This window comes from Watersipora subatra, chromosome 8, assembly GCF_963576615.1.
Source record: "Watersipora subatra chromosome 8, tzWatSuba1.1, whole genome shotgun sequence".
In the NCBI taxonomy this organism is placed as follows: domain Eukaryota; kingdom Metazoa; phylum Bryozoa; class Gymnolaemata; order Cheilostomatida; family Watersiporidae; genus Watersipora; species Watersipora subatra.
Window position 1 is genome coordinate 24,313,552 of NC_088715.1, and position 23,473 is coordinate 24,337,024.

Below are 23,473 nucleotides of genomic sequence, written 5' to 3' on the forward strand. Positions count from 1 at the left end.
AAAAGCATTTTATGGCAGCATTAAAACATAGATCATAGGTTAATCATTGTCAGTTAGCATCTAAGTTGCAAATAGTGTTGTGTGATCGACAAACTTTTCCAAAAGTTAGAGTTGTGCCCTCTATCTTCTCAGCTTAATCTACAATAAATTTGTTATGATTATTTCATTTTTTTAAACATAAGAATACTTTGCTAGCATCATATCAATTTTTCATTATAGTCTTCTAAAACCAAAAGATATCATTATTATGGTAAAAATATCTTTTAATCAGTAAAACTATAGACTGATCATCAAATGAAATAAAATGACAAAGCACCTGTTTGGGAAACATTTGGGAAATAATTTTAATTTGTCATTTGAGCTTTACAACCAAAATAGTCTCATGTACGTTTTAAAAGCATTCCAACCAAAAAAGTTTTAATTTGATGTGGCTACCAATTAATGTTCTTGCTGAACACTTTTTACCTATAGTTGAATTTGATCGAAATTTGTTTTTGTAATTAAAATGATTTTACTAAAAACAATGACAATCGCAAATTAAATTGTTAACTCTTTGTTACAACTAAATCAAAAAAATATTGTTCAGATGCAAAATATTTCAAAATAAAATATTATAAGCCAAATACTAATTAAACAAAAGAACAATAATAGAGTGTGCTAAGGTTGGACAACTCTCAAAATACGTTGTTTATAGGTGATCAAGTGTGTTAAACCACTTTAAACTTTAGCAAAAATCAAAGTTTCATCACATTTACTCAGTTTTCTAAGTGTTGCATAGACTCTAAGAAAATATTTTTCCAATGAATCCAAAGTTTAAGAATTAAACTTTGGATTGAACTTTGATATTAAACTTTGGTATTAAACTATTAAACATAACAAAACTTTTAAACCTGATCTTGTATAAACAAGCAGGTCCCCTAAATTTAGACTGCATTAAAATATTTAGGTCAACTACGAAAACACTTAAAATAGCAAAGTTATTTTTTAACTAATTATTGTATAGAAGCTCCTAGCTAACAGAACTAAATAAAGAACAACAATTAAATAGTTTTTTTACACACTTTCCAAAATGAGTTGTTTTAGAGATAACTAAAAAAACATAATAGTTGCAATGAGATTACACTACACCGAGTCTGAAAGAATGTGTATATAATCTTTATAAATGGAAAAACAAATAGCTTAGTGTAAAAGCTCTGGTTGCTGATGAGAAACTGTCTAGCTTTTGTTAGTTTAGATCCTTCCTGGCTAAAAATGGAAGTCAGCATGTCACTAGAAACTAATGTACAGACAGCGGCCCTTTTTCATTTTTCAGTCAGAGAGAAATTTTTGATACATCGGCAAAAGACATTGGTTTTTTGCCGATTTCTTAATTGTTCATCGTCCAATCAATTTAAAACTTTGGAAGTAGATTAAGAACATATCAGGTACAATGTGTACAAAGTTTCGTAACCCTATGTTAAACTAAAGTGTAGAAAAATAAAGTGGAACTATGCAACCTAGTTTACTCGGTTGTAGGATCAGATCAGTAAACAATTTCCCAAATAATATCTGGCTCATGCTTCAAAGGGTTAAACCTAACTCTTTTGTTTGCTTAATTTCTTAAAGATTGCGACGTTGAGGATGACACAGCTTTTTTCCAAGCACTAGGTGATTCAGGCAGTTGTTATATTTAGATTCACTTGTCACACCTAAATAGTACTACAATTAGTACTAGAAATCTCTTAACTCATGGACCAAATAAATTAATTGGCAGCCCCCACGGTTATTAGGTAAACATATTTATGAGTTATTTCTTCTATTACACATGCAAAATACCTTTTCACTAGTAGAGGTTTTTCGATCATATTTCCTATTAACTTTAGCAGAGGGGCTCAGCTATCATAAACAAAGCTAAACAAAAGCCCATTGTATTTATTCAGTAAGGTAAAGATTATGAATCAACTACCATGGCATCACGTGTCGATTAGCTCATGCCTGCCGCTGCGAGTCAACCTTGCCAATCATTGCTCATTCATTTGCAAGCTCACCCAATAGTAGCTATCGTAACGCTTGATCGCAGCTCACAGTCACCAGCGAGATGCACGCAAAGATGTGGGTTGGAATTACTTTGCATCATAATAGTTGACGCACATGTGAGTTGCTCGCTTCAAAGGATTGGCTTCACCGATCGACCATGTGAGTAGAGAGCCTTTGCTAGTTCGTAAGTAGCCAGTATAGCGTTGGACTTCACGCGACATCTAGTCACAACACACAAAAGTGGAGGTATGAGTTTCGCCACTCTATTTAGCTTTCGAAAGAAAAGTTTAAAGTTGACGGAACCGACTACGAACTTGAAAGGTCAATATTTAGGTAATGTTAGCACAAATGTAGCCAAAGGTGAGAAATGCGTTGATCGACCGCTGAGTTTGCTTTGGAACAATTACGTTAAGACGAACGGAAAGCAAACCATTCTAATGAAACTTACGGTTGACAACAGCGGGCTGAAGGTTTACACTACCAATCAAGGACTTACTCACTACTGGTGTCATAGAATTAGCTATTTCCGAGTTGCCAAAGACAATCCTAAGCTGTTTGTTTGGATTTACCGTCATGTCGGCAAGAAGTTGAAAGTTGAACTCCGATGTCATGCTATTTTATTGTCCAGTGAGAAAAAAGCTGCAGGATTAGTCGATTTACTAACCGAAAAGGTGAGAAATCTATTCGGGAGATTAATCTAGAATTCTAACAAACTTTGATTTCTTGTATTTGGTAAACTAGCATTAAAATAGGCAAATTGTCAATTCTCCAACATTCTTTAAGCATTGGGGTTTCACTTTCATATTACTTTTGTGATGGTCAGAAGCTAAAATGGAGTCAATGTGGGTCACTTTTTTCTAACCATCAAGAAACATCAGCCTTCTTTGCAAAGTTATTTTTTCCAAAGCTTTAAAGCACAAGTACTAGTAGACATTTTGTTTGCAACTAACAAACTCATGTTTCGACTGTAGCCATAGACACAACAGTTAATTTGCTATATATTAGCTGTATGCTGAATAGAAAGATTATCAAGTCCAAAAAACTTTAACTACAAATTCTACAAATCTAGATGCATAGTGTTTGGGCAGACTATTAGTGTGGCATCCTTTTTATCAGTTGGTCTATTATGTCTCCCATAACGTACGTTAAATGCTAGTAAGTTATAAAAAACACGACTGAATTGTAAGCTTCAAGTTTAAAATTTATTTTGTTCCTTTGGTTGTCTATCTATTCAGTCTTCTCTTGTTTTATTGTTCTCTGTAAACTGGCAAGTTTACAGAGAACATCTTACGGTGCTTTTATTAATAACGTTCATGGTTAATAAGTTTTCTCGCTCAAGTTGAATTTGGTAGTTTTAAGCTAACACCGTAAAAATTACGCATGCCATTTTGAGAGCAAAAGTGTAACTACTTAACTGTCATACAGCCATTTAAACAAGGATTAACTGTATTAATGGAAGTAAGTATTACCTTAGTTGCAATTAGATGGTGGCAATAACTTTCAAACACAGTACTAGAGCAAAAGGGAAGCACAAGGCTCTACAACGTTGTTCTCAGAATTTGGCCTGAATTTTTATACAATCAGATCTATTTAAAAGAGACATTAGCATTTCCTTCTTGTAACACAGGCTTCCTTTACATCAGAATGAATGCATTGGGAACTAAGCATGATTAATGGATAGTGAGCATACATTTTGATGTATAAACCTTAGTTGAAGAGAATACGTTGTCCAGAACCATAGTTTAGATTTGAAGATTAATTTGTTTTAATAGAGTTGATCTATGTCATTAGCTTTATGAGCAATTGTTTTCAAGTGGTTTGTTTTTTTCACACCACCAGCTCATACGTTTCATAGAGTTACCAATGACGGTGCCGTCTAGCTTATCAATAAAAGAATGGCAGTTTCCCATTTATTCCTTTTTTCGGGAATGCTTTGAAAAGCAAAAACCTATCTTTGATAAATCTGAGTTAAATAGTTCAGTGTTTTACTTTGATATAAATTTATATTTGATAATATTACTTGTCAGTTTATATTTGCTTTTTAGCGTAAAAAACTGGAGAATAAAGGAAAAATTAATAAGGGAGTTTGCAAAAACATATTTGGGGTTGTTGCTGCAGCTGACATTGGTAGTGAATTTGGCTGAATTCATATGTTGGAGAGGTGCTTTGCTGTAATCAACTCATTGGTTGTCTATGAATCCTAAATGAAATCATAAACACGCTAAAAAAAGTCATACTTATAGTAGAAATTGAGCTGTTCAAAAATAATAATAAAATGCAAATCATTGGACAAATTGTCCTGGGGTACTGACAAACATTTACAAGAACCACCAGGTTTCAAAAAGTTAAATTAGAAGCACATTAATGTAATATGGTATGCGCAAGCATCGCAAAAAGTGTGTTCAAGTTTTCTGCTCAAGTTGAGATTTGGAGAGCAGTTGTTACAAGGGTGATTCTAGCATTCTAACTCTGTATTCTCCCTGCAATAGCCTTCAGTTATAGGTCAGTTATAGGTCAAAAAAGAAGTACTATAAGCAATTAAATCGTACAGACAGTTAATTCTTTTTGTTTGGCTACCACATTACAATGCGATAAAAAGATACACTATTCGCTATTCATAAAAGCATTAAGATATTTCTTTATATGCAGCTACTAACATATACATTATGTTTACAGTACGTACTTCAGCTGACTAACTATTTGAAGATAAAAGTACTTCAAACATCTGATTTTATCAGAAGCTCGTTCAGTGGCTTGTTGTTATTCTTGTTTGCTTATCAGATATGAGTCAGCCAAACTGTTTTCCTTGTCACTGCATAAGTATATTATCCAATGGTTGTTCACACATATTCTCTGGCAGCGCGTATAGCAGTCTCTTCCTCGTAGCCATCTTACAGCAATCGGGATGCTTGGCTAGTAACATAGGCTGCATATCAACATTTTTAAGGACTCTCGCTTGTTGAAGGTTGTTAATTCATGAGCAAATGCAAACATGAACACTTTATAGAGACCTTTTTTCAAACAAGAAGCTCTCATTGACAAAAGACTCATTGACAATTGACATTTTACTTGAATGCTGCTAAATTGAGCAAAAGCTTAGTGCTGGTAGACTTGCGTGCGATAAGGAAATCAGCTTCTATGCTTTGCAACTACCGCATGCATATGAATGGCCAAGAATACAAACTCTATGTATTTTGCGCTATGTTACAAATTATGCGTGTACCAGCCTTTATAAATCAGCCACTGTTATGTATATAGTGCACCCTCAGGTTGCGATTACTATGTAAAACAGTTTTTCTTGCCCTTTTTGCAGTTGCGGGTTTGACTTACTGTTAGCAGTCAATGGCAGCAAAAGGTACCCTTTTTGCTGCAGTTGACAACCAATCAACCCTTTACTACAAAAAGTTAATCTTTACTGTAAAAATCAATTTTTACTGTCCATCTGTTCAAAGTCTGTCTGTCCAGAATATTTCACAACATCGAAATTGAACTTGGTTTTGCAGATTACCATTCAAATGCACTAAAGTTCTGCAGCACTCGACCATCTTGCTGAGTAGAAGAATGATTGTGCGCATGTTTATTACACGTGATGATCTCTCCCAGTGCCCTAAACTGCCAGGGTCTAGAAATTAATAATAATGAAAAAAACAAAGTGTTTACTATGCTTTGAAACTCTGCCAGCTGGTCATTTTGTTGGAATAACTTTTTAAAATATTTGAGGAAGCCGCTAAAGGAATGCTTGATATTTGCAGGTGTGTTTGCAAAATTGGCTAGCAAATATATGTGACGTTCGTATCATTTTAAACACAAATTAGGCATTTCATATAGTGCGCAATAGGCTCCTGAAATGAAAACTGTCAATGTAGCTTAGACTTTTGTGAAGCCAAGTCATTCCCCAACGTAAAAATGTAATGTTTGTAGCGTGCAGTCGCTATGACCTTCCTAGCTATCAACAAATAACACTGTTTAAAATCCAATCTATTATTTTTGAGAACAAGTATCTTAGTTTGTTGTGTTTACCATATTGACCAACACCACCTTTGATTAAAAGATGTATCTCAGGCTAAATGGCTTCGATTTCAGTTCCGAAAACAGTTGTAAAAAGCTGAAAGATTTCTCTATTAAATAAAATTAAAAAACAATTTTGTGATCTAACTTCATTTGTTTTTTAAAATGATCTGACCTTGACCTTTACACACATATCTCCTTAGTCAGCTCTACTGAAAATTGAAAAAAAAACTGAATATTTTAGCCTGTTTTTTATACATTTTCCAACACCTTGCCAAATGTTTTCAAGGATGAACATGCATGCAGGATTAAAATAACATTAAAACATGTCAGGTCAACAGGTCAACATGAACCATAGGTATTAAATGTTTCAGTGAATCAAGTCACACCAGTTTTATATAGAATCGGTTATTAGTTTTCAATCAATTTTTGTGGCTGTCAATTTGTTTCACAAATTAGCAGTGAACTTGTCAATTAGCTCAGCAACATGACAAGATCACAATTGACAGAGACAGCCACTTTTGTCATTGTAATTTGTTACTGACAGTTGTCAGCTACAAATGGTTATCATTTTGTGGCTGTCAATTTGAAAGTAGAAAGCCACAAAATGAATCCATCTTTAGGTTTCGCAAAAGATACACATTGACCAATCTACTCTGCTGGTTGATATTAAGTGCCCAAATACATTGATCATTGGCTGTCAGCAAATGATAGCTTTTGTCTTGGAAAAAATAAAAACTTCACTTTTAAACTGTTCTGATTGCTGTTTCTACTGTTACTAGTGGTTTAAACTGCAGTTTGGCTGAATTTTAAAGGATTTTCGATTAACTGAAATTAAAAGGTTTTTAAAATCTATCAGACTATAGGTTAAGGTTAAGTTAACCCTTTCACTGCCAACCATGTACAAATTTGGGTATCTGCCAAGTGCCAGCCATTTTACCAAAAATTGCCGATATTGCTTCATGATATGTAAACAGTATTTTTTTCCAATTTCAATCTCTATTTAGAACAATTTTGTTACATATTTTGATTTGATAACATTTTAGCCATCATTGCTATGCAAAAATTCAATGGATTTATACTTTGTGCAATGATAAAGCTGTGTGATGCTATGATCGATGCGAAGCTAAAACGATCTTCCATGTTTCTTACTCTTACAAAATTATTACTTTTACCACTCTCAGAGACAGTGCTGCTGCTTTAATTATCTGTATAATAACGAAAATCTGAATCTGAAATGGCTATAATGTCATCAACATTACTAATTACCTGTTTTCTGACTCGCGCGCGGTAATTAATGAACTCACACAAAAAAATGTTCGTTATTAAATTAGAAATTCTCTAACAAAAGTTTAAAATTGCTTCGTTAGTTTAGGCTAATTTTATAGACAAACCTTAGGACAACACTCTCAATTTCATAAAAGTCTTGAAGACCGTGGGTTATGCTGTCAACGAATAATAAAATGAGGTAACTACGCAATTTCTGAGAAAGTCGCAATAATGCGTCTACGGCAGTCGTCCCACGAAAACAGTGAAAAGGTTAAGTTAAGCTTAAGTGTTTTGGTAGAATCCATCCGATTGTTGGCTAACAAACCGAGATTGAATCTGAATAAGTCAATTGTACAAGAACTCTCTATAAATTTAACTACAGATTATTTAACTAAAGTATTTATCAACACTCGGTTGGCTCTGTGAATGTAATTCCTTTGACATTCAACCAGCCATTAAGCCTAGTTCCCATATCGATATGGGAACGGCGGCGTATATGGGAACAAGCCCTTACGGATTGAAGGAAAAAAAACGCATTTTAAAGGAAACATAATAATGGTTTGCATAATCAATTTTGTATTTCTCTTGCAAAATAAGTTGCACTTTATAATTCATCAGTTACATCACTGATGTATGTTCTAGTTATACAGTGGACAATGGTTGATTACAATAAATCACAGAACTTCAAGAATGTTGCGAAGCCTCATAAAAACTTTTTCACAAATATGCAAGAGGATGGGGAATTCATGGTGACAATAAAAATTTGCACTATAAAGCGAGCTTTGCTGGCTAATGGTACCTCAAGCAATTTTAATTGCTAGCTAAGGGTGCAGTTCCTTGATTCCACCTTATTCAGAAGTATTATTAAACACTTGTGTCCTTTGACTTCTGTTACCACTAGCCAAGCCAATGTTTTTGTTAGTCACAAAGGGTTGACAGGTATAGCTAGCACTAAAAAAAGATAAAAGAAACTATAAAAGAAAAATATAACATATTTATAACCTCCTCATTTTTCTAAGTTCCATTAAATTTTTCCTAGAATCTTTCCTCTCTTGTCGTGGCATGGGATTTAATGGTTCATTGAACAGCCACTATTCGCATAGTTCTACTAGCAGTTGGGAGATCTTCTCCTACTACCTGCTACTATGTAATAAATATCACTTTTGAATTATCTAGATGTACTTAAATCCTGGTTCCCATATAGGCCCCAAGCACCGGCGACAGCACCACAGGGCTATCAGCTGTAGTGAAATGTGAACCTACGCGCTGAGTATCGCAGAGTACCGCTGGTAGTTGCCGGCAGTAAACGCAAGAGTTTAGCTCTGTTCAACTTTCGCAAAGAGCCGCAGGCAAAACCTCTTCAAAATGCACCGTACAGGTGAAGGTCAGCACTTTCGAGAAGGCATGGTTAGCCACTATTTTTATGTGATCACAAGCGATGCAGCGTTGTGTGAACATTAGCCCCTGGAGCCTAGCGCTGCAGGTGTTTTACTGCGCGAGATTACCGCTGGGGTCTCGCATTCAATATAGGAACCAGGCTTTAAAGCTAAAGGATAAGATAAATTGTTAAAAAAGTTCCATAAAAATAATAATAATAAAAACATTCCATAATAGGTAAACATTCCTTTAGACCTACATGAGATTTGAAATTTCAAGTTATTTTCTAAAGGCTGATTCACACTATACTGTCGTATGTTTGGGTCGTACTTTTAGCAATTATTTTTCAACGATGTGCTTCGTAAACCAATGGCATTGCCGAAATGATGCGGGTATGTCAGGAAACATTGCTGCTGTCAAACTTCACAATATTTCGCCGAGCATCCACGACACTCTGTGCTATGTGCACAACTTCGGCAAAGTTGATTGGCTGTCTCTGATTGCTCAATCTATGTTTCCCTCTATGACAGTTGCGGAACTAGTATTTCATTATTTTAACGGTTGTATTGTGTAGTGATAACACTACGTAACAGACTATTCACGGATGTAAATGTGGATGGGTTTGTGATGATGTGAACATTGTTATCACAGAAGATCACCAAAGTATTGCGTTATTAACAATGCCATACACCGACATACTGTGATCTGGTGTGAACCAGACTTCAATGCCCTTTCTAGGTATATGTAATCAAAGGTTCAATAGAAGAGCCGTGAATGAATCCAATAACATATTTATAACTTACACAGAAAATGTTTGTTATAAGGCAAACAGTGAGTTATAGACTAAAAACTTTGAAATATTTATATACATGTATATTTATAGCAGTGAAACTACATTATGCTACTATCATATTCTCTAGGCTTAATTAAAGTCTGCGCCTGGGTGTAGCTAACAGTTTTAATAGCCTTTAGTAGGCAGAATTTACGAGTCATTTAGTTACCAAATCTGTGTATTACGAGGAGAGTGAGCCATCAATGATGTTATGAGTCATCTATAGTACTATGCTAGGAAATTTTCTTTTATCTTGCACACACAGGTATTCAAAATAGTGCATATTCATCATAGACATAGAAACTGCACATAGGCAGTTTTATAGTTTAAATAGTTGTTAGCTTACTTCCACCCTTGAACTACTGCGCTGCCGGATTATTTGTTGCAGTGAAATAATTAAATTTATGGTAAAACCTAATAGTTAGCAATAGCGTATATAGGTTGTCATAACTTCTGAACCATAAGGTCTTTTAAAATCTGTTAAAACTTGTGCAAGTAGATCTTAAACATCAAGCAATTTACAAGTTAGTTGGTCTATTGATAGGATGACTTGTGAAAATATATATCAAATGTACTTGTCATACATCAAGTAGTTATTCTAGGCTAAAACATTTAATATTAATGTTGACTCCAATTTTAGGTCACATTTTACCAATGCATGAACTCATCATAACGAGGTCTTAACAATTAGGTTCCTGCCTCTCTTAAAGCCTGGTTTCCATATTGATTGCAAGACTCTGGCGGTAACTTGCACAGCAAAACGCTTGCGACGCTAAGCTTGGTGGCATCCGTTCACATATAAAGCTGCATCGCTAAACATAATCGCGTAATCAAATAAAATGTTCAGTCAACATTCCCTTTCTATAATGGTGACCTTCACCTGTACAGTGCATTTCAGGAAGGTTTTGCCTGCGACCTTTTTGCGAAATTTAAACAGCGCTAAACTATAGCTGCAGCCGGCAACTACCATAGGTTCCCATTTCACCGCTAAAAGCATGTGGTGCCGTCACCGGTGCTTTGGGACGTATATGGGAACCAGGCTTTAGGTGTCCCAGTCAACATAAGTGTAGAACTGAGTTGAACCCATAAAGAAGTAATCAGTATGGTTACATTCAAGGTATTAGAAATCCAAAACCACCCTAAAATTTTATGTTCATTTAGTAGATGGGAGGTGGGATTTAGTAGCAACTGGGCATGTCTCCAGTTGTTGAGGTTTCTTTAACACTAGATTCAGACATGTTCAGCCAAAATTACAGAGCTAATGTATGTGTAACAATGCTCTTAGAAACACACCCGGCCTCTGCTTACAGAAAGCTAAGCAGACATCACATTCGATCTTAAAAAAAATGCTCTCACATGTGGCAGTCGGTGTTTGAAATGCTCTTTTCTTATTTAGTTAGTAGAACTTACATGCTGAGCCATTCATATCAAACAATTCTCATGACTTAGTCAGTTGCTGAGTACTCAAAGATAAAAAAGATAAGAAGAATAAGCTGACATAACTTTTGTTTCTAATGTTTCACAGCTTTAAATGACTCTGAATAGCATCAAAGCCGTGCAGAATATTCTTCATATCGATTGATCGTTTCACAACTATAACCTGTCTAATTTGTGTTTAGTATTTTTAGATATTCTTGTTTGTGCTAGTCTTGGAGAGTGTAACAAATACTTACGGTGTAATAAATCTTACTTTGAGTTAACATCTTTACAATGAAGTTTGCAATGATTTTCTAGAAAACATCATATTCGATGTTGCATCTTTTGCACGTTGTACAATTTACATTAATAATGGATTAAATTTTAGTTCATTTTTTAGTCAAGTAGTTCTCTACACTTGTGGTCATTATTTTTAAAAGTAAAAAAATTAGGTTTTAGTTTTGTTTTCCCTCCCCTCCCTTTGAAACAATATTTATCTGCTTCAGACACTATTCTGCACTGTTTTCTAGTAATAACCAATTTTCCTATCTTCCTAATCAAATTTGTTGACAACTGTGATTGAAACAGAAATTTTTAACTAAATTCCGCAACTCAACTCGGAGTAAATCACTGCAAATCATAGTTGTTTACAGCAATTCGCTGCCATTTATAACAGCTTACCGCAAATCATAGGCATTCATAGCAATTCATAATGGCTCATAACAACTCTTAAAAACTCATTTCAGTTCATAATAACATATAGCAATTTATAGCATATCCTAGTTTTCTGTACCAACTCATAGCAGTTCATAACAGCTCAGTAGCAAAGCATAGTCATTCGTAGCAAATCATAGCAATTCATAGCAGTTCATTGCAATTCATAGCGATTCATAAAAACTCATTGCAGTTCATAACAACTCATAGTAATTCATAGCAAATCTTAGCTATTCATGGCTACTCAAAGGAATTCATAGCATCTCATAGCAAATCATAGATATTTATAACAAATCATGGCAATTAATAGCAATTCAGAGAATATCATGAAAGCTTTCACCAGCTCATAAGAATTCATACGAACTCAATGCAATCCATACTCTTCATAGCAGTTGCAGTAACTCACAGAAGTTCACAGTGTCTCATAGTGACTCACAGACATGCATAGCAACTCATAACAACTCTCAGTATCCTTTGTAATTTTTTACTTGGTTTAAATTTGGTCTCATCATATTCATAAACATTAGGGTGAGCAATAGAAAATTCGACTAGCAAATCTTTTGTTAGGGATGGTTGATCCTGGTACAAGCTGTTGCCATGGTAACATAGGCCCTGTAGCTAAAACACTCAACAAATAATTGTCATTGTCATTGAGAGGTGGAAATGTTTCTTGAAAGCTTTTTAGTTAATCAACTTTTAAACACCCAGGCTGCTTAATCTCTAAGTTAATTAAACCTTAGAATTGGTGAATAATTTGCCCTTCTGTTTGGGTTGGTATTCAAGAAACAATTTACTAATTAGGCCACTAAACAAAAAGGATTTATGGCATTGAAGTGGATGAGTGGCCACATAATTATCTTATTGAGGTCATTTGGGGCCTAAATTGTTGCTTAAGTAATTTGTCATTTTATTCAAATTGTCACACATTGTCATTCAACTCCACATCTTATTCCAGCATATCCTATTTCAACAAATTATTTTTTCCAAGTCATTGCATCTTCTTTCATTGCCTACTCCGAATTTTTAATTTGTGTCAATTTAAGTTTTAAAGGTCTTTACATGATAGTTACAGGCTTTCAATCTATTTTACTTTTCCTCACATGAACACATTGCATACAACCACTAACAATAATTTTGAAAATATCAATGCCAGCTGTTTTAACAATCTTCCATCTAATATCCATTTTTTAGCAGGGAAAGGTATTTTACATACGTACTATTTGTCAAATTACTTATTTGATTTGATTGGTTAACTGTTGACCTTTTCTTCTCATTTTTAGTTTTGTGATTTTTGTATGGCATACTTTAGAAAACATTTATGTTTGAAATGAAATTATTGCCAACAATGAAATTTTTTTTTTCTTTTGTAAGAGAAAATGTTTTATGGCTTTTCTAATGAAGGCTTATTGTATATTTGTCATGAAATGAAGCTCTATGAGCCTGCATGTACTATTGCTCTAAAAATACTATTACAACTTCAAAAAAGATAGCTTCCTTGTTTTAGCTGCTTTGGTTCAAGAAGGGTGAACTTCGTAAAGTTGTTTGCTAATAGCTGTAGGACTATTTGCTGTATTGCACTTTTGACAGCATTAAATGAAATTTTATAAAAACGCCGCATTTCTCTGGCAGTTTTATTATGATTTCAAGTAAATATAGCATCATAACATTGGCTGTTTTGGTTTGAAAAGAGTTTTTGCTAAGAAATTTTGAGATTAGATATATGTGGATTGTGTATCTGATTTCAAAACACAACTTAAAGAAAAGTTTACAATATTATTATTAATGTTATTATTATTATTATATTAGACAGTAAGGGCTATGAAATTTGCTACTAGGAACAATCGCCCAAAATTTTCGCGAGGGCATAGCCATGCTGAATATAGACACACTGAGTATAGACACACTGAGTGTAGCCACACTGAGTGTAGACACAGTGAATATAGCCGACACACTGAGTATAGCCACACTGAGTATAGACACACTGAGTATAGACACACTGAGTGTAGACACACTGAGTATAGACACGCTGAGTATAGACACGCTGAGTATAGACACATTGAGTATAGCCACACTAAGTATAGACACACTTGAGTATAAACATACTGAGTGTAGACACACTGAGTATAGACACACTGAGTATAGCCACACTGAGTATAGACACATTGAGTATAGACACACTGAGTATAGACACACTGAGTATAGACACACTGAGTATAGACACACTGATTATAGACACACTGAGTATAAACACACTGAATGTAAACACATTTAGTATAGACACACTGAGTATAGACACACTGAGTATAAACACACTGAGTATAAACACACTGATTATAGACACACTGAGTATAGACACACTGAGTATAGACACACTGAGTATAGACACACTGAGTATAGACACACTGAGTATAGACACACTGAGTATAGACACACTGATTATAGACACACTAAGTATAGACGCACTGGGTATAAACGCACTGAGTATAGACACACTGAGTATAGACACAGTGAAGGTAAACATGGTGAGCTTGTCACGCTTATCATGCAAAATGTAGTTTAATTGAGCTAGTCTAGCACAAAAGGTTTCCTATTTTTCCGGAAAGTAGGTGCGTACTTTTATTTAGGTTAGGCCTTATTGATAGGAACATAAAAAAACTGTAATTAACTATGAAATTTGCCATAAGTTAACCCACTTTTTTTACAACACGGAAAAAAATGTCAATGCAAATTTTACTCTTATGTGCCCCGAGCTTTATAATATGAAAATGTAACTAACAGTTTTTCTTGCATTGTAAATCACAAAAGATCATATGTAAATATATAGAATAGATAGAAATAGGTATATAGATAAACATGGACATACATAAAGTATGTTGACTCTATACACCTTCTTTAGCTGCTTTTTTGGCGAGCCTGATTATAAGACAAAGATTAAATTTTTAAGGTATTTCTGTTTATATTACAAAAAACTACAGAAATGAAAGTTTAACAGTATAAGGTATAAATATGATTTGACATTACTGCATAAATCTGGAATAGATTTTGGTAGTTATTTGGTGACTTTTCAATTTGTGGGTTGTTTACAGATCTCAACACGTACAGCCTACTCAATACTATACATATGCAGCATTTGAAATTCAATGATATACTCCTCAGGATTGTCAGAGATATACTGTGGTCTAGTTTTAGTTAGCTATACTATGTAAAAAAGAAGTTGGGTAAGTTTGTTGACGATGGATAAGCATTGTTAAAAGTCAATAAGAGAGGTCTTTACAAATAGTTAATGTTTATTGATTACGATAGCTAAACGATTGTAACAAATTGGTTAGGTAACTTCTAAAATGGTTTTAGGAGAAATTGTTTTCAAGACATTCCTTTAATTTATGGAAGGATATCATTGAAAGCAATGCGTAAAAAAGTTTAAGCATATTTGTAGACCTAAATGAATGTTTGTTAGATACATCATTCGATAAAAAGGCATTTTCTGGGTTTTGCCGTGTCTCCTTCGGATATCAAAAAGCACATTTAACAAATCAATATGGCATTAGGCCATAAAATCGTAATTTTGTTAATCCTCTAACAGCAGGAAGATTAAAATTATCAGCACCTACATGTATATACTAAATCTTTTATAGCATTAAATGCAAAGTTAACTGTTACAATAATAATAGTCATGTACATCCGTCTGGCTGTTGCTCCGGTTGGGTGTTTGCATAAAATATTGCATCACACAGAGTTCGAATTCGCATACTCTGTCTAGCAGCCAGAGCCACTACCATCCACCAGCCATTTGACCACCTTACTGTTTTGTGGAATAACTGTGCGTATAATTATCGTTTCACATACTGATGATCTTTCAAGACACACCGAACTCATAGAGTGTTAATGATATTGAAATGTAACCAGAGTCTAAAAAGCACAAGTTTCTTCACAGTAAACAAGTTACTACTTGATATAGTACTCAAGTGCTTGACCACAAATATTCCCGACTTACTAAATCTTCTCATTAATCAGCATCTGCGACGCAGATGTGCTTCTATTATAAATGGCATATTCTCGTGTACCGCGTATCGTGTATCTGTGACAACTCTGTTATTCAATGCGTGTCATGGATACGCTAAGATTCATCTCTGTTTGTTGTGAGTGAAGTTTTGCCTCTACCCTACAGCCAGGCTCTTTTGCAGTGTCAGATTTCAATAGAAAGTATGTCAACTAGTATCGTGAAGATTGTATCACTGCTTTGTAATCTGATCGCAATCTTCACTGACTCATTAAACTGGCACAAATTGCTTTTACTGAAAGCAATCTGTTTTCAGGGGCAAATAACTTATGTCAAGGTCAATTCACTCTGTCACGCACAGAGTCGGCTCCTTCTTAGCAGTAAATATCATAAAAGTAAATACCTAGGCACTTGACCATTGTTCATTCCCATTTGGTGGTTAAGCACAGGCTTGTGCAAAACCTGAAACCTACTTTTTATAAGACAATGGTAAGATCATTCATCTGTTTTCATCCATAAATTAATAACAAAACAAGTAGGCCTATCCTTTTTTTAACTTAGTATTAACCCTTTCGATGCCGTAGACGCATAATTGCGACTTTCTCAGTAATTGCGCAGTAAGTTCATTTTATTATTCATTGACTACATAACCCACGATCTTTAGGACTTTCATGATATTGACAACGTTGTCCGAAGATATCTCAATAAAATTAGCCTAAAATAACGACGCAATTTTAAACTTTTGTTTGAGAACTATACTAACCTAAAAATGAACAATTTTTGTGTAAGTTTTGCTAAGTACCGCGCGAGTCAAAAAACAGGTAAATAGGCCCACTTATGTTGATGACATTATAGCCAATTCAGATTTAGATTTTCTTTATTATACAAATAATTAAAGTAGCAGCAGTGACTCTGATAGTGGTGAAGGTAATAGTTTTGTAAGAGTAAGGAACATTGTGGATGATCGTCTTAGTTTCGTAGCAATTGCTTCACATAGCTTTATTATCCTACAAAGTATAGATACATTGAAGTTTTTGCATAGCAGTAGGCCTATTAGTTAAAATGTTGGCAAAATAAAATATGTTACAAAAAATTTTCTAGATAAGGTTTGAAATTGAAAAAATATTGTATACATATCATAAAGCAATATCAGCAATTTTCGGTAAAATGGTTGGCACTAGGCCGATAGCTAAATTTGTACATGGTTGGCACTGAAAGGGTTAAGGGCTGAAAGGGCTAAATCAACACAAAAAAGAAAACTTACAAAAATTACTCAAGCAAACTTGCTACATCTTACTTTTTTAACTATCTGAGTCTACTAGACGTTTGCCAATTAGTTGAGAAGGGCGAGGAGTGTGCTTTGCTTGCCTCAAATCTCATCGTTTTCCACCTTTACTCAGTTGATTTGAGCACCAAAAATCTGTTCGACCACAGATATTCAGATGCATTTTCTACTTAAACTTTTTTGCTGAGCGCCTTGATTGTTTGAGTAAGGAGGAAGCTGAGCACCAAGGTTCAACAGTAATATTATATTTTCCATCAAAAGTAAGCATTATTGATTGCTAAGGAAACTTTCTCTTCTCTAGCTCACATTCTCTGGTGAGATCTATAAGCTATAATCTATAATCTATACTACTATTGGTTACGTAGTCATGTAGCCACTTCCTGATGCAGAATTGTGCGGCATTAGATAACTGTGGGTTATTCAATTGGTGCGTTATATTGCATAGGCTTTCTATAACCCCCCCCCCCTCCAAACCCCCCCCCCTTCCAAACTCCTCCTCCGTTATATTACTGATGTAAGCAATAGCATTTTATCTAGGGCCACACACTGATTCTACTAAACATGAAGCCCAATGTCAAGTAAAACAAATAAATTTCTGCTGAAATATATTATTTCTTAATACAAAAAACTATAGCTCCTTCAAAGTGTAGAAATCATTTTATTGCCGTAGAAGCTGAGTTAAAGAAGAACTTGCACAAACCATCATTCTATCATTCCACCAACTGTGATTGTTTTTGATGTTTGAGGTGGTTTGGTGGGGAGGATGGTTCAAGATTAAAATCAACAAAACTTGATGAAACGTAAAACATTCAGGTGAAGCGAAAGTGTGATTATGATATTTATAGTTGCAAAAAAAACCAACAGAATAGAGACGTACTATGCGACAACTTGAACACAATAGCCAATTTCAACTATAGCAATGATAGCGACCAGTGACGTTATTTCGCATGCATTTTTCTTCAAAGCGTTTTTAAGTTTGGTTGATTTTTATCTTAAAACATCCTGACAGTCAGATAACCTCAAACATCAAAAAGCAATCGCAAGTAATTGAAAAATACCGCTACTTTCAGATAAAATATACTAAATATGTCTGCAAGTCTATCTTTAAAATCAAAAACATAATATCAGTAATAATATCAATAATATCGATACATAATGGTGTTGTTTTAGGTGGCAGCATCACTGCAGGAATACAGACGCGAGAAGATGCTGAAGCATCGGCGGAGGCTGCTGCACGAAAAAGCAGCAGCTCATCTCTCCCAGCATGGAGAGAGTCCGGTGCAAGCTAGGACAAAGCTACTAGCTACAAGCAAAAACTACAAGCCACCTTCTGAATACAGCCTCAGCTCGCCTACACTCACAGCCATTTCTGAAGAGGTGGATTGTAGCAGTAGCGAGGATTCGGATTACAACAACGGGGTAAGCATGAGTGTCTTGTGTTGCTGCTTGTTTAGTCCTAGCTGCGCAGCAGTGAAAAGCTAAGCCCCAGGATAAAGAGTTATGACTAGTAAAACATCATTGTTACTGGTTCGTCACTGTAGAACGGCTTGACTCACTAAAAAACTAAATCACACACACTAGTAGATTTTATCAGAAAGTATCGGTATTTTTCTATCATTCCTGATTGTTTTTGAGGCTTAAGTGATTTGTCTACCAGGATGTTAAAAGACTAAATTGGGCAATATTTTATTCCGGTTAAAACACTCAGATTCAAGCGAATGTGTGATTACGATGTCTATAGTTGTGAAGAGATTGACAAAATAGAGACGTGTAATGCTGCAACTTCAATATAATAGCCAATAGCAACTATAACAACTAGTGATGTCATTTTGGCATGCATTTTTATTTTGAGCATTTTAACCGCGATCAATTTTTTTCGGTTTTAATCTTAAAACATCCTAGCAGTCAGACTACCTCGAACATAAACAACAACTGCAAATGATGAAAAATATTGATACTTTCTGATCAAATCTACGAAAATTTTTGTTCAAGTTCCTCTTTAATCTTTCGATGGTAAAGCTCATCAGCCATAAGAACAGAAATATTTTATAATTTTTTATACATTTTAAGCAAATAATTATTTGCTAATATTTAATCATACAAATGATTTACTAAGCTAATAACAATTACTAACAAAATCCGCAATCAGATTACAGATAACACAGAATTGTTATGATTAGACCGTGGCTAGTTTTTGTGTCCAATGATTGGCTGAAAGTTGCATTACTTATGATACTGAAGGTGCTGCCTTTTTAAATGTTTTCTTTTTCTCACCTCTCACTGTTTGAAACAAGACTTTGACTGAGCGTTAGACTATCTCTCACACTATAACATTTAAAACAAAAGCCGGAACATATCAAAGGCTTTTAATTTAGTTTAATTTCTTTATTGCATCGGCTAAACTTATTAAAATTTAAATATTTAATGGAATGATTATAAAAGCAATTTACTGTATATAATGAATATTATTGATATTTTTAATTATTAACGTAATGGCTTAATGAAGCTTTTCATAGAACAATGCTGAGAAAACAGCAAAGGAGCCGCTCGTCCACAGGGCAATAATTCTCTTCTTACTAAAAGTTGCATCTAATTCATGGCTTTAGGTATTTTTAAAAACTTTTGAAACTGATCTGATTTGCAAATAGGTGTAAACAAGTGTAAAAGCATAAGCAACATTTTTCATTCAACTTTAAGACAGTTGACATGAATATTAACCTAAAACAGGTCTGCTTACTATTTTTTTCTGTTTACTTAGCCACACCAGCTTTCAATAGCTTATATTTTTAATTTAATATAGCCTAATTAATTTTTTTTGGATTTTTTTCTCTCTTTAACGAAGTTAAGTTCAATACACTAAAACCTATGCTTGAGATAATTCAAAGGATTGTTTTTCTGCCTGGTCCTGTGTCTAAGTAAACTTGGTTACATAGTTTCGTTTTGTTTTGTTTTCCTATACTTCTGGTTGACCTAGTTTTACGAAGTTTTTGTCACTGTGTGCGTAATAGGTTTTTAGTGAAATTCCATAGTTTCACGTTGGTTTAAATTTTTTTTTGATCTATCGCTAAAAGAGCAAGAGCTCTTTCAATTGACCGAGAACAAAAAATGGCTGCTGGCAGAACATAACTTTCTAATAACATACTGATTGAAATTCTTTGTACTGAAGGATCGACATCAGACAAAGCTAAAAAGCTTCTCCTCAGCAATAAGAGCCTTACACAAAAATGATTTGTTTTTCTATTCATAAAAGAAATACACGCTCTATCAGACTCATTGTACACCAACCATTATGTTTCTTCAGTTACCTCTACAACATCGCTTCTTTGAAAGAGTGTGAACAAAAAATTTACTATTTTAAATATCGGTTTTTTCAATTAGTTTTAAAAATTTAGAGCTTCAATATGACGTTCAGTTAAAAAGGAGTTGTGCTATTCTAAGTGCTGTGCTATTCCAAGTACTTTCCCAGCCGATGTAAAGTTGTTAATATAGTCTAGGATCAGAGGTCCTGTTTGTGTATACAGGATTAGAATTCAGAGTGCTAACAAGATGTAGTCTGGTCGACTGGGAACAGTAGTAGTGTACAAAGACTACAATACACAGGTGACTCGAGCTAATAATTTATGCACAATCAACTCTATTAGCATTTGATGAAGTATGCACCAGCCTGCATGCCTAGTTTAGTGCGCTAGTTTTCCTACGTCAAATGCTTGCTGTCAGATCTGATCAGCGAGATGAGTCTGGTGCATTTTATGGTTAATTGAACTTTGAGATCTCCCTGTGTGCCAATAATAAAAGAATGCACATTTACATACTCCGAGTTGAAAGTCTATAGATGGTTTGCTGCAGATGTCTCTCTATTTTCATATTATGGTGTCTAGTCTTGTCGACTACCTCAAAAGTGTCTCTGTGAAGATTTAGTGGCAAGCTCGTGTTGTTAATGAAAAGAAGTTTTCTAACTTTGTCTATTTTTGACCCTCCATTACCTAAAACTTCAATCAGTGCATCATAACAAACTGAAAGCTTATCAGCAGCCATTTTTCATTTCTCGGCCAGTTTGAAATGTACTCAGTATTTTAGCAATATATCAATGATTAGTAGTTCTATTTGCTTGAAACTTCAAAATTCTACTGAAGACGTATCACACACAAAGTGGCCAAATTTTCATAACTTCAGCTAAACTGAAAGTAGGAGAAAACAAAGAGAAACTACTTATCTCAAGTTTTCTCGGGAATAAAATAGATAAGGATCTGATAAGAAAGCCAAACCCCAAATTATTTCGGGCTCAGGCTTAAAAGTGTTGATAGGACCAATTTTAAAATTTGTTTACCTAAAATTTGAGTTTGTTTTATTAGAAAGCATCATTATTTTGCTATCATTTGCTTTTGTTTTTGATGTTTGAGTTAGTCTGACCGCCAGAGTATTTCAACATTGAACTCGACAAAACTTGATCACGCTTAAAGCATTCAGATCAAGTAAAAGTGTGATTACAACATCTGCAGATGCAAACAGCCTGACAAAATAAAGATGTGTAACTCTACAACTTGAACGCAAGAGCTGACATCAACTATAGCACTGATTTCAGCCTTTCATCAGACCTCATTTCCGAATATATTTTTCTTTCGAGGGTTTTAAATGCAATCAAGTTTTGTCGATTTTGATATTGAAACACATTGGCAGTCACATCACCTCAAACACCAAAAAAACTGCAAATGTTAGGAAAATAACAATACTTTTTGATAAAATCTTTTAAAATCTGTTATAAATTCATTGTTAGCGAGCAATAGTTCAATAGTTCAATAGTTCAATAGTTCTACCAAAGTTAAAGTACTTTCTGCTAGGCATAGATAACTAGTATGGCTTATGATGCAAGCTTCATTAAACACAAATTACAAAATAGGTACATTCTGTTTTTAGTTATATTCATGCTCAATTATTTCATACCCTAAGCAGACCAGATAGTTTTTTCAATATATCACACGGTCATTGTTTTGATAGAGTATGACCTGACTGGACTCAATAGTAATTACATCTATTGCCAGCCACCAACATTGACAACAGCATGTTCTCATCCGTCAGTTTGAATCAAGCATAGTGATCTATGCAGTAGAAATAAAAATTACATACCTGTGATTGGCTCAAATAGTTGATTATACCATTGTCGATTTGATTTTGTTCTTTACAAGTTAAGTCTCATTTAGAATTTGCTTAGGAATGAAGATGAAACGAGTTTCAGATTAACAACTATTTATATATAAACAAAAATATTCTCACTTGTAACATTTATAGAAAACTGCTACTAGTGTATGCTGGAACTGCTTATGAAACATTTCACCTAACTTTTTTATTATTTCGATGAATAACGTTGTGGTTTGATGGTGTTTTGAACATAAGTATCTTTATGGGTTACTTTTTTTTAACAATAATGTGTAACATCTATCCTTTAGTGGCATCTTTCCAATGCTAAAAGCTGCACAAGGTTTATTGCTGATAATCCATATTAGATAACAATAGTTCTGACAATTTCAATAATGGAAAATACAGTAAAGATGTCACCTCCTTCACACAACTGAGCCCAATTGTCATTGGTCAATATGTTCATCAACGTGACCTATCATTTAGTGAAGTGCCCTGTGTCAGAGTGTGTAACCAGCTATGTATTTCATCAGTGCGAGTAACCAGACCTTACAAATAAAGCACTGTTGTTACTATTGTGGTGGACGTCGGGCCATGACATTGTAACTCGTGAAGACATTTTTATATGTTATATCTTGCATGCTGTGTTGTTCTTTTTATTATATCGTTATTAATTTGTCCATGTACCTATTATATTGCCATTTTGTCTTCGTTTATCGCTGTATTATAATCATGCCAATGGATTAGCGGTTCTGTTTATTACTAACTTTATACAGTTTTTGCTCGGTTCCGTTTGCTCGGTTCCGTTAGCCGGAACGGGCGAGTTTATTGTATACAAAGGAGCATGCTCACTCAGTTGGGCAGAGCAGATAGCCGTACGCTTCTCGGCTAGTGGGACTTCCTTCCATAATAAAAACTGGAACGCAATCACACACATTTTATTTCTTTATGAAATAGTCTAGATCGTGCCAAGTAAAGGCCGGCAAATTCCTTTACACTATGAGAATGAGTGAAGTCAGAAGTTGTGCTGCTAAAGGCTGGTTCGCACTATGCCGCCATATGCCAGCATTTTCCTTTCGAAGTTCATCGTTGATTATGTGAATCGAAAGTCAATGGCATCGACGAAGCAGTGTGGACATGCCGGAAAAGTTTGCAGCTGTCCAACTTTCTCGATATTTCGCCGAGCATCGACGACCGCCTGTACAGTGTGAACCATTTTGGCATTAGTAATTCACAGTCGCGGATAGCGTGATTTATTTCCATTTATGATAGTTGCTGCGAGACTAGTATTTGATTCTAGCACGCAAAACCAAAGAGACTTCTTCGCGAAAGTTTAAAAATAAAAATGAGAACACTGCGTCATGGAGTATTTGCTGGTGCAAGCATGGATGAGTTTGTCATTGTGTGAATATTGTTATCACAG

General features: G+C 34.6%; 1 protein-coding gene across 1 annotated transcript in view; it reads left to right on the forward strand.

Moving 5' to 3' along the window:
* Positions 1-2,104: 2,104 nt before the first annotated feature.
* LOC137401571 (protein starmaker-like) overlaps positions 2,105-23,473 on the forward strand; it is a 38,587-nt gene continuing 17,218 nt past the window's right edge. The window contains exons 1-2 of the mRNA XM_068088000.1: positions 2,105-2,687; positions 18,088-18,336. Of these exons, the coding sequence (XP_067944101.1) occupies positions 2,265-2,687; positions 18,088-18,336 (672 nt within the window). The 5' untranslated portion in view covers positions 2,105-2,264. The remainder of the gene's footprint in view (positions 2,688-18,087; positions 18,337-23,473) is intronic.